The following is a 12,719-nucleotide window of genomic DNA, read 5'->3' on the forward strand; positions in this document are numbered from 1 at the left end:
ACAATCTAAACTAATCTTGTCCCGATCGGACTCTATCTCTAATCTTAAACTAAATCTAAAGATACATGGCACATGTGGCCCAAACGCTTACGCAGGAGCCGATTTACAAGCCATCTTCAACCTCCTACTTCAAGCCAATCTTGCTTTCGGCCCATAAATTAATCCTGTTAATTTATGGTGTTAACAATAGGTGTTCTTAATTTTCTACAAAACATCGCACTTGAAACAAAGTCAGTACACTGACCGGTAAGACCGGTCAGATCGGTCCAAGACTTAACCGCAGAAACAAAATATGCAACTGGTCAGACCAGTTGCAGTGACCGGTCTGACCAGTCCTATGCAGAACCTGCCCAAAATCAGAGTTTCTCCCCTCTTTTGACTGTAGCACAAATGTAACTTCGTGTAGTGTCTCTACAGGTGATATCAAATATATTTCAAGTCCCTGCACACACAGAAACAACACAACCAAGTACATCGAAGTGGACGCACAAAGTAAAGCTAGAGAAATGAGTAGTGAGGCAAACCACAAGGAGACACAAAGATTTGTTTCCCGAAGTTCCGATTCACCAAAGTGAATCCTACGTCTCCGTTGAGGAACTCATTGGGCTTGAGTCTCTTGCAACTCAATCCCTTGAGTTGGGTCTTTTTCAACCACTCCTCCATTATACTATCTTGATCCTTTCCACCAAGGGGGCAGGATCACGCCCGCACAGACTTGCCTCTGCTCACCACACCGTCAGGAGCTAGCCGGCGACGCCTAGCCGTCTAGGAGGCTCACCTCCAAGAGTAACAAATGCAAAATTGAATCTTTGACAGAACCAAGAGTGCTCAAGCTATGGTTGCTCTCAGTTGCTCGAAATGCAGCTCTCACAATGGTTACTTTGCTCACACAAACTCAATCTCTCAACCCAATCCAAGGATATGCAATCTAGTTAGCACCACTCACAAAGAGTGTTGCGGAGAGCTAGCTGGTCAAGAAAATGTCTCAAGAAGCTCAGAATAAGTCAAGGAACCAGCAGCTCTCTGTTGGGCGAATGGCCCAGCCCATGTTGTAAATGGGCCAAATGTGGCGGTCCAAGGACCAATATATAAATCTTATACTCAAAAGGGGGCTGGGAGAAAATTGCCACCCCGTCCCCTCCTATATATAGGTGACCCTAGGGGTCAAGGGAGCTCTCTCTCCCCCATGAGCAGTTTTCACTCTCTTGAGTACTCACTTGCGCTGGCTCGGTGCCTTTCCCCTCTTTCTACTCTTGGTGGAGTCTTCTCCCCAACAGCTTTGGCGACTGCTACGGCCTTCGCCCTCGTCGACACAGCTCGGCTCGAGGGGCTCGCCTTCGACTTCGGTGATGACTACTACGGCCTTCGCCCTCACTGACACAACTCGGCTCGAGGGACTCGCCTTCTACCTCGGCGATGATGACTTCGGCTTCGGCCTTCTCCTGCGTCAACACTGTTCGACCCAAGGGGCTTGCCTTCTACTTCGAAGATGAAGACTTCAGCCTTCGCCCACGTCGACACAACTCGACTCGAGGGGCCCGCCTTCCACTTCGGCAGCAACTACTTCGACCCTCGACATCGGTTGTTTTGGCTTCTCCTCCTGAAGAACCTTCGCTCCCCCCACTACGAACTCCGGCCAAGAGGGGCTGGATACAGGGCAGACTAGCATCACTTTGCGCATCAAGTCTTGACCAGCGCTCGAAAGCGGAGAGCTGAAGACACAGCATCCTCTACTTCAACTACATCAACTACAATGAAGAGTGATTCATGGAGACAATGACGTCCAACCAAAGTCAAGCGACAAAGATTCCGCTTTCATCACCGCCGAAGACCTTCATCACCGCCGAAGACATTCGCAACCACCGAAGACCTTCATCATCGTTAAGACTGAAGACAATCACTAACTGGAGTGTATCGTCATGTATATGTGGGCCCGCTAGGCGTGCGTGCTCTTTTCTCCATTTGTTTTGTCCTACTGGATTTTTGGATGGAGTTTATAGCGAGGCGTACGAACGGGCGGTCATGAGGACAGTCCTCATGGCCGAGGTCATAGATAGAGCTGGGGCACTTCCTGTGTATTCCGCTACTATGTTTTGTTATACCGATTAGAACAAAGTAGTTGAGGGGCTACTGTTGGGGGAATGGCCCAGCCCATGTTGTAAATGGGCCAAATGTGGCGGCCCAAGGACCAATATGTAAATCTTGTACTCACAAGGGGGCTGACAGAAAATTGCCACCCCCGTCCCCTCCTATATATAGGTGACCCTAGGGGTCAAGAGAGCTCTCTCTCTCTCCCCCCCCCATGAGCATTTTTCACTCCCTTGAGTACTCACTTGCGCTGGCTCGGTGCCTTTCTCCCCTTTCTACTAATTGGTGGTGTTTTCTCCCCAACTGAAAGGATCTTGGATGTCGCCTAGAGGGGGGTGAATAAGCATTCTAAAATTTCTACAAAATTCAACACTTAAAAGCACTATCAACACAGAGACCGGTCAAGGACTTAGCCGCAGAAATCAAAAGGCAACCGGTCAGACCGGTTGTGTAGACCGGTCAGACCGGTCCTGTGCAGAACCTGCCCATAATCAGAGTTTCGCCCCTCTTTGACTCTAGCACAAATGTAACTTGGTGTAGTGTCTTTGTAGATGATGTCAAGTATATTTCTAGTCCCTGCACACACACAAAAACAACACCACCGAGTAGATCGAAGTGGAAGCACAAAGTAATAGCTAGAGAAATGAGTAGTGAGACAACCCATAAAGGAGACACAAGGATTTGTTTCCCGAAGTTCAGATTCACCAACGTGAATCCTACGTCTCCGTTGAGGAACTCGTTGGGCATGAGTCTCTTGCAACTCGATCCCTTGAGTTGGGTCTTTTTCAACCACTCCTCCTTTCCACTATCTTGATCCTTTCCACCAAGGTGGCAAGATCACGCCCCGCACAAACTTGCCGCTGCTCACCACACCGTCGGGAGCTAGCTGGCGACACCTAGCTGTCTAGGAGGCACACCTCCAAGAGTAACAAATCCAAATTGAATCTTTGACGGAACCAAGAGTGCTCAAGCTATGGATGCTCTCAGCTGCTCCAAATGCAGCTCTCACAATGATCACTTTGCTCACACATACTCAATCTCTCAACCCAATCCAAAGATAAGTAATCTAGTTAGCACAACTCACAAAGAGTGTTGGGGAGAGCTAGCTGGTCTAGAAAATGCCTCAAGAAGCTCAAGAGAATGCCAAGAACCAGCATCCCTCAAAGAAGAGGGCTGAGGGGTATAAATAACCTACTCCCAAAAACTAGCTGTTGCTCTGTCAGTACAGACCGGTCAGACCGGTCCCCCAGACCGGTCAGACCGGTCTATTCAAATAAACTAGCCCGGGGACCGATCAGACCGGTCAGGGCCAGAGAACTCGAAACCCCTGTTTATAAGACCCTACTTGATCCATCAAGTCAAGACTTGATCATTCGAGTATTTCTATGTTAGATCTCAGAGGTTTTCTCTCAGGATCCTCTCATGGGTTATCTATGAGCACTTTTGACCGAGTCAAATAATCAATGTTGCATTCCTCTTGATAGTACGGCATACCTATACTCAAGATTAAATTTAAAACACAATTCAACCACTTGAGCCTTGAATCACTTTAGTCTTGCCATACTTTGATTTTCTCAAACTTGAGATTCCAACATTGCATAATCTTCTCTTTTGAGCAAATCCATACTTGAGCTAGTGACTTAGAGTCCCAATACCTTTGCAAATCAATCCTTGGATCCTCAAGTCACTCCAATAAGATATTTTGATGCATTGCATCGCTTCTCACAACAAGGCTTGGATATGATTCTTCAAACACCCCACGGATACTAGCACTTCACCTTAGCAATTTGTACACATGGTGAGCCGTCGCTCCACCAAAGCTTGCTTAGTCCCTCGCACTAGTCATCTCGGTTGGTTTCTTCATCACTTACCCTTGCTATGTTGAGTTAAGCTTTGCACACCAACAATAAATTCCATATACCATTTTCATATCTTCATTTTTTTGTCTTGTGTTGTGATCATGAATGATAACTATATTTCACGCATTGCAAGCTTCCATAAATAAGACAAATATATCTAGCTCACAAGTGTATGTCTCTTTTTATTTTTATAAAACCATGAAGTCTTGCAATAATGCTTTCAACAATTTGTACTTCAAATGTGCCAAGCCATAACTAGAGTCCATTTGATAATATTTCATGAATACTCGTCTCTTGCTTTTCTTCACAATATGCTTGACTTTCAACAATAAGCTTCTCTTTAATTTGATTCTTTTCACATGAGTCAATGCATAAATGATATACAAATAAGTCCCTCTCATGATATCTCAAATAAAGTGTTAGTTCTTTAATCATGTTTCTCACTCAATTCACCAAAACCCATTAGGGGCCTAGATGCACTTTTACCAACACCCTCGCAAGAGAGGGCCAAGAGATATAAATACCCACAACTCAAAAACTAGCTGTTGAGACTGTCAGACTAGACTGATCCTCCAGACCAGTCAGACCGGTCTGGCTGAAACTAGTCGTTACTCCCCCTAACCAGTCAGACCGGTCCCCCAGACCGGTCAGGGTTAGAGAACCCTGAACCACTGCTATAAGACTCCACTTGGTCCACCAAGTCAAGACCTGATCATTCAAGTATTTTTAAATTAGTTCTCAGAGATTTTCTCTCAGGATCCTCACTTGGGTGATCTATGAGCACTTCTGACCGAGTCAAATAAACAATATTGCATCCATCTTGATAGTACGACATACCTATACACAAATTAAATATGAAACACAATTCAACCACTTGAGCCTTGAATCACTTCAGTCTTGCCATAATTTGACTTTGTTAATCTTGGGATTTCAACATTGCATTCTCTTTTCTTGAGCAAATCCATACTTGACCTAGTGACTAAGGAATTCCATATCTTAGGAAAATATGTCCTTGAATCCGAGTCACTCCATAAAATATTTGATGCATTGCATTGCTTCTTCCAACAAGGCTTAGGTATGATACTTCGAACACCCCACGGATACTAGCAACTTCACCCTAGCAATTCGCACATGGTAAGCCGTCGCTTCACCAAAGCTTGCTTAGTCCCTCGCACTAGTCATCTCGTTTGGTTTCTTCAACACTTACCCTTGCCACATTGAGTTAAGCTTTGCACATCAACAATGAATTCCATTTGAACTTTCTATTTGATTGCTTGAGCTTGATCTCATAATTAATACTCCATATCTCAAGCTTCCTCCAAACATCAAGGACTTGAATAAGAAATAATCTCAAACATGTGTCTTGCTTTGCAATCATTCTTTCAATCAAACACTTCTCAATTAATACCAAGCTATATATAGAAACCACTTGTTATCATTGCATGAACACTTGTTTCTTGTTTCTCTTCACACCATGCTTGATATTCAATAATATTTGCCTTTTGTTTGATTCTATATCTCATGAGCTAATGACAATAATTGATTTGCAAATAAACCCCTACTCATGACAACTTCAATAATATCGTTAGTCCTTTAATCATATTGTCAATCAATCCACCAAAACTCATTAGGGCCTAGATGCACTTACAATACCACATATAAGTTACAACCAAATAATTTCATCACTCCACCACAATTAGTTAACTGGCTGTTCAGAAACACATTTGGACATCAGACAACCACTGCAAGTTATGACAACAGTTCCACACATGATCAAGGCTGAGAAGAGGTACCAGCGGGGGTTCACCTGCAAGATTTTCATAAGGATGAGATTACTGCATTGGTGCTGCTTCACTCCTCTTCTTTAAATCTTTAACTTCTCCAAAACAACTGCACCTTGTTTTCAGCAGTTTTTGACATAGCACTTGTTCTCTAGCTGATGGAATCTCCGAGGAGGAATACCAGCGTTCTTGAAGAAAGTGGCATTGGACCTGTTCTGCGAGATGATCTTGAAAATTAACAACCTTAGCACTAGTCAATGGTGGCTGCCCATCAGCAATAGCTTCTGTATAGATAGTATCCATTGATATCTTCATAATGCAAAGATGAAGTGTTAGTTTACTGATTATAGTAAAAGAAAAAAGTGTATTACACAAACTGGGAATAGAAGCAGATTGGATAACTGCTACTAAATAGTATTAATATAACGCACCACGAATGACAGGGGTAGCCATGAATGTTAAAATTATATGATGTAGCATGTGTAGAGTGCTGCTTGAACTTATACCGCCTCTGCCATATGGTTGACTTGAATAAACTGACACAAGCATCTGTTTTGACTCTCCAAAAAAGTTGCAATGGCTTACAATTTGGAATGGAGGGAGTACCAGGTATTATATTCAAGGAGGTTCTTAGACAATATAATAGTCTATATGCTCCCATTTTGACCTAAATTATTGACACCCATGACTAATTCATTCTCTTATAGTTTCAGCATAGAGTACTATCATGTCATCTTGTAGACAATATCCATCGGGCATTGAGAAAAGGTGAAAGAGGAAACAAATAGATGAGTTCATCGAATCGTAGAGATGAGCCCTTGATAGATACGAGCACTTCAAGAATTATTAAAGGGAACTTTTAAGGTAAAATATATAGATTGCTTGATATTAATAATTGTTTATTATGCATTTGAGTGTTCAGTGGTACTACTGTGTAAATACCTTATCTATTTATTTATTACTACCATTGTTATTATCATTAAAGGCCCCTTAGTTTAAGTCTCCTCTCGGGCCCCTGAAATCTCATGACCGGTTATGCGCGCTTATAGTGCCGTGCCTCAGCCGTCGGAACTGCCGGCACGGCTAGACACGATTAGCCGACCGTGCCTCATGGTGCCGAGTTAGAATCATTCCGTGCCCAATCAGGATCATGCCGTGTGGGGCCATGCCGCCCATGTGGCCATCTATAGAGCCAACTGCCATCCATTGCTTATTTGCTTGACACCGCAAGGCAAAACACATGCACGTGCATTGAATAAATGTTTGGTCATAGCCAAACTGCATGTCTCATAGCGCACACATAGCACATACACATTCATGAGCTTATAGTTAATTAAGGAAGAGGAGAGGGAATTGAAAGTTTGAAACCCCTTACTTCTATAACAGTATAATTTAGCATCCATCAAACTAAATTTGTATATTAGAATTAATCCATTATTCACATTGGCGATTTCAAGATAGAAATAATCATACATTTCTAACCTAAACCACTTTCAAGTTCAACTCGATCGTTGTTGGGCGGTCTATGGCTCAGGTTTTGTCAGCCCCACCGTCCTTGAAGTACCGGCTTCCGCCATTGCTGCGCAACGCGCAGCACCCGAGTGTGTAGACAACGACGAGGAGCACGAGGATGGCAATGTTCACGGTCGCGACCGCCTTCCACTTCGTCTTGACAGTCGCCAGCACGCCGGCCTTGCACGCGTCGCACTCGAAGCACAGCACCTGCATGTCGTTGCTCCATGCCCGGCAGTCACCGTCGCTGGCCGCCGCCGCGGGCAACCCCGATCCCGGGGCCGCCCAGAAGGTGGCGTTCACGTACCGGAACCCGCACCGCGTCGGTGGCTTGCAGCAACCAGACTGCACGTTGCACGCGAACACGTATGATGCTCTCACGCATGCACGATCGTTTCAGGTTTGCAAAGAACCAGTAATCGAACTCGGTGTACCTGGATGGGCGAGAGGTGTCGCTTGTAGAATTCCGTGGCGTCTCGGCCCACGGCGCCGTCGGACGGCCGGCCGCCGCACACGCGTGCCTCGGAGAGGCAGCTCTCGACGCGCCGCCACGTCTCGGGCTCGGCGATCCGCGCCTGCAGCCAGCCGGAGTAGTCCCCGAGGCGGTACCCCCGGTACCCGCGCCCGGACACGGCGCCTGCCGCGCCGCGGTTGGTGACCACGAACGCGAACACGGTGAGCGCGAAGACGGCGACGACGAGCAGGAACATGAACATCACGTACGCCCAGAGGAACGGCGTGGCGGCGCCGCGGTGTCCCCAGGCGCCCGCGAGGCCGACGAGGGAGACCAGCAGCAGCGCGCAGCCGAACGAGATGACGGGGAGCTGCAGGACGCGCTCGCACTCCGTGGCGGCGCGCATGCGGAAGTAGACGCCCGCGCACAGCACCGGCAGGGACAGGAGGAGCGTCACCAGGTTGAGAGCGCCCAGGAGGCCGTGACTCAGCCTCGCCATTGACGATGACACCACCTGTGCAATTGCGTGCTACAAACTTGCGATGTAGCAGAGATCAATGGATGTTGCTACACGCAGATATATGCAGATATCTCATTGTATACAAGATTGGGATTCCGACTGATCCTGATGCAGTTCTTCGTGGTTTTGGAGCAAGAAATGGGGAGAATTGGCAGTGTTGTAAAAGATTGTGGATACTGCTTGTGATTACTCGTTTCAGCTTGTGAGAAAAACTGGAACTTCATGCGGTTTTGTGCAGAAAGGAATGAGCTTTGACAGTTGTTTGATCTCGGGACTCCGGGTGTTTTGGGGTTGAGGAGGTCAAAGACTGAACGCAGGAGAGGCAGACAGGGGAACAAGTGTGTGCAAGAGGAGGCTGGCCTTAAACTGTGGGGTTTTGCTTTTGTTATTGGTCCTCAGTTTTTAACGGCATGTGGAATAGTGTTGTTAGGGGGAATCACTCAGTTTTCCCTATGCATTCGCACGAATAAGCGTACCAATATATGAATTCATTCCACACTCATCGTAAACGGGGTGACAAACTTTTTTGCTTGATGTGTGTTGGCTGAAATTATATTTGGTTTTGGAAGCAACCAAACCAACATACGCAGAAGATTGTTATAACTACCGCCTAACCAACTATGCTTAGCCTTTAAATTCAACAACTCAAGATTGAAACAGAGCATGGTGCAGTATTTTCGTACATCCCTTTGATAGCTCGTATACATTATCCTTTGCTGAATTTTTCACCGTCTCCAAGTTTGCTAACCCCTTGACACTACCAACCAATAGCTCCGCTTTGGTATAGCGCAACAACTGGTTTAGAAAATTACCGTCATCAAGTTCATCGTCTCAACTATCACCATCGATGGGCCCGTCATCCACATCATCACCAAGGAATCCACCCACACCATCATCATCGCCGCCACCATCATCAAAATTATCATAAGTATCAAACATTCTATCAAACTGCTCTTGTATGATTTCATCCAGTGGATTATTCGTCGGATAGGGAGCATTAATCACCTACTTCCAGATTATGTAATTCTAAAAAAAAACCACTCACCAACACATGTTATCTGATTATAGTTGGGTCGCTGAATACCCTCAAATTCTTGCAGGCTTTTGCATGGGTAGTGTATATCCTCCGAGTCTTCTCATTTCTTACGTGGTTCTCCACAATTTGAATGAATGTATTAAGCTCTCCACGAAAATAGGTGTCCGTCCATATCCTATCCATCTCTTAACAGCAACAAATAATTTAAATAGATTTAAACAGTCTCTTTAGTAATTTGATAAATTAATAATGAATGAATATAAACTTCTATATAAGAGTAGATATTGGAAAAAGACAATTTAACATCTCCTAAAAACCAAAATTCAATTAACCTATTGTTGTACCACTAAAGTTTAAGGAAAAACTATCATGCATGTGTATGAATATAGAAAAAAGATTGAGGTAAATGGAACCCCAAATGGCCATAAATACATATTTTTATATATGTGAGAAATTGGAAATCTTTTTCTCAAAAGAAATAGAACTCTAAATGGCCATAAATAAATACTTCTATATATAATATATGTGTAGATGATGCAAAATGTTATATAAAAAAATTAAAACTCAACATATTATTGTACCACTAATTCTTATAAAAATTTAACATGCATGTGTGTTAAGATAGAAAAAAACAAAAATTCTTCTGTCTCCTCCATAGATCTAGGATATCATTTACTTATCTATGAGGCTAAAACTTATAGTTTGAGTCCAAATGATTACATAATCTTATTCTCCTACAAAAATAACACAACTTAATCCAAAAGTTTGAGGCAAATAGTGCCTCAAATGGCAAATTCTTATCATAGAGATTATTTTAGCTAGAGGCAAAGGGATCTGCATTTGAGCCTTAAAATTACTAACAAAAGAGCTTAGAAATGATATGGAATTAGCATCAACTTACCTGAGCAAGCAATGGGCTCTCCTGAAGAAAATCAAGTTTAAAATCTTCCTTCTTTTTTTTAGATTTTCGGGCAGCACCTCTCCTGAGCAAGCAATGGGCTCTTGGGAGGAGGAGGAAGAGTGGTATGTAACTTTTGACAACCGGGTGATCCGCTCCAAAAAAAACCATTTGTAGGGTCGGGCGACCCGCCCCTATAAATGGAACCAATTTTTAGGGGCGGTGATGGGGGACTTGTTCCTAAAAAAGTATTTCCAAAAGCAGATCAAATTACCCGAGCTCATTTTAGGAACATGTGACATTTTATGTTCGTCCCTGGAAAAAATATGAAATGTTACTACAAATTGTTTTTATAGTAGTGTTCGGCGATAACTTATTGCGTCCCATTTTGACTAAACCATAGCCTCACCAAACAGGCCCGATGGGTTCATGTTGCTACCGGATTTATTTAATTTGGGGTCGGATTGGATAGAAATATTGGGCTCACTTGGGAGATATCTGCTAGAAGCAGGCAAATAAGAGGATCGTGCCCGTGTGGTGGGCAAGTAAAACTGTAGTGGCTGCTTATTAGTAATATAAAGCGGGACTCACCTTGCGCGCTTGCACGTTGCAGCCAAAATTAAAATCAAACCCCGGCTATGTGCGTCATTTGAAGCATTAATTGTTTCGTGATGATGAACATTAGGGGCGGAGCCAGCGGTCGAAGCCACCGATGTGAGCTCTCTCTCACAGTGTTGTCAACTCCACACGTAAGTGATTCCTCACTGAGTTTCACAAAATCATTGAATGAGTATGTGTAGCTCCGCCCCTGCATTGAACATTATTGTGGAGTGATCTTAAGTGACAAGAGCAAAGGTAGAAAAAAGAACCACGATTGAAGCGCCTGTTTCATATGCTCCCTCCATCCTACGAAGAGATTAATTCTATTTTTTAGACAGATTAGTGGTGATGTAAAAAAGCTTTTTATTTGTCATCTGATCCTGTAATTAGGCAAGTAGTTGAGTTCCAATTCGCAGTCTTCTTAGGATGTTTCAAACACAAAATTGCATATTTCATGAGACCGAGGAAGTATATATCAATGGATGGCCAACAAAAATTCAATAGAACATCATCAAAACCGAAGGAAAATTTTCATTTTCATTTTGCCCACTCGCTGATCCGATCCCAAGACCAAGACAACGGCAACGGAACACGTCTAACGGCCGGCAAGGATCTGAAGCAGCAGGTCGTTCCACAAATCGATCGGTCCCGGCAGGCACCAGTGCAAGCAGTCAATGTCAAAGCCCTCGTGCTCGCCGGGGCCGTGGCCGTACCGGCCGGGGTGCCCGTCTGGCCGGCGAAGCATCATCTTGGTCACATCCATCAGCCTCAGCCTCACGCCGTTCCTCCTCGCGGCCTCCGCCGCCGCCGCGAACTCCTCCACCTGCGCCCTGTAGAACTCGCCCTCCGGCTCCGCCATCTCCACCGGCTCCTCGGGGTCGGCCGGCTCCGTGGCCGTGCACTCCCCGCCGTCGAACCACCCGCCGTTCTCGTAGTGCGTCGGCGCCACCGTCCGCAGGATCGCGGTCCCCTTGAACCCCTCCATCCCGGCGAGCGCCCGGAGCACGGTGCGGAACGCGGCGCGCTGCGCGTGCTCCGGCCTGAGCGCGGTGACGTTCGCCATGCCGCAGCCGTGGCACCCGGCGACGCGGCCGCCGCGGTAGTACACGGCGGGGCGCGTGAACCAGTGCGACGCGGACACGACCACGTAGTCGTGGCCCTTGGCGGCCGGCGCCCACCGCTGGTCGGGCTCGTCGAGGTGGAGGTCGGTGGGGCCGGCGAACACTTCTCCCTGCCTCTCCGGCCCGATCGCCTCCGGCGGCCCCCGCGTCAGGCGCCACCGCACCTGGAACGGCGTCCAGAAGAAGGTCACCGTGAACCGGTGCGCCGGGAACCACCAGTGCTCGAATCCCCCCGGCGAGCGCGACCTCTCCGGTTCCTCCAACTGCGCTAAGGTGCACACGAGCGACCGGACGTGGCTGCTGGCCAGCGAGTCCCCAACGAAGAGGATCGACTTGCCCCGGACGAGCCGGAAGAACCTCGCGGGGTCGAAGCGGCGGCCCAGCTCGTCGCCGCAGCCGTCGGGCCGCCAGCGCCACCGCAGGAACTCAAGGCTCGGCTTGCCGTGCTTCATGCAGTTCTGGTAGCCCTCGATGAAGGCACACGTCGCGTTGGTGTAGTACGGCTGCGCGGCGGGGTCGCGCACCCACTGGCCACGCGTCATGTCGCATTCGGCGCCGGCGCTGGAGGAGATCAGGGAGGAGGTGGGTGACCACTGGAAGGGGCCGAGGAAAACGACCGAGAACGTGACGGCTGCCAAGATGAGGAAGGCGACGAGGGCGGGAACGGACATGATCTTGGGAGAGTCATGGCGGGTGCGGCGAGCTCCGGCGAGGTGGCCGCGGAGGGAAGGGATCACCGGGAGTGTCTTCATGGGGTGGGCAGCCGGCAGACATCGACGTCGTGGCTGTGGATGTCTACGCACTGCGCGGGAGCGCAGGTGCGTTGCTAATCTGAAGGCAGAATGTGTGA

At 46.8% G+C, this 12,719-nt stretch overlaps 2 protein-coding genes across 2 annotated transcripts; both read right to left on the reverse strand.

Moving 5' to 3' along the window:
* Positions 1 to 7,258: 7,258 nt before the first annotated feature.
* On the reverse strand, positions 7,259 to 8,193 carry LOC120669234 (tetraspanin-8-like). Its single transcript, XM_039949017.1, has 3 exons — positions 8,031 to 8,193; positions 7,675 to 7,952; positions 7,259 to 7,585 (listed from the first exon to the last, which is right to left on the reverse strand). Exons 1-3 carry the CDS (start codon positions 8,191 to 8,193, stop codon positions 7,259 to 7,261), a joined length of 768 nt encoding a protein of 255 aa, XP_039804951.1.
* A 3,019-nt stretch (positions 8,194 to 11,212) lies between these two features.
* Positions 11,213 to 12,719, reverse strand: LOC120670808 (protein trichome birefringence-like 19). The gene has a single exon (XM_039950975.1). It carries the CDS (start codon positions 12,619 to 12,621, stop codon positions 11,344 to 11,346), a length of 1,278 nt encoding a protein of 425 aa, XP_039806909.1. The 5' UTR covers positions 12,622 to 12,719; the 3' UTR covers positions 11,213 to 11,343.

The sequence above is a fragment of the Panicum virgatum genome, chromosome 4N (assembly GCF_016808335.1).
Source record: "Panicum virgatum strain AP13 chromosome 4N, P.virgatum_v5, whole genome shotgun sequence".
Classification (NCBI taxonomy): domain Eukaryota; kingdom Viridiplantae; phylum Streptophyta; class Magnoliopsida; order Poales; family Poaceae; genus Panicum; species Panicum virgatum.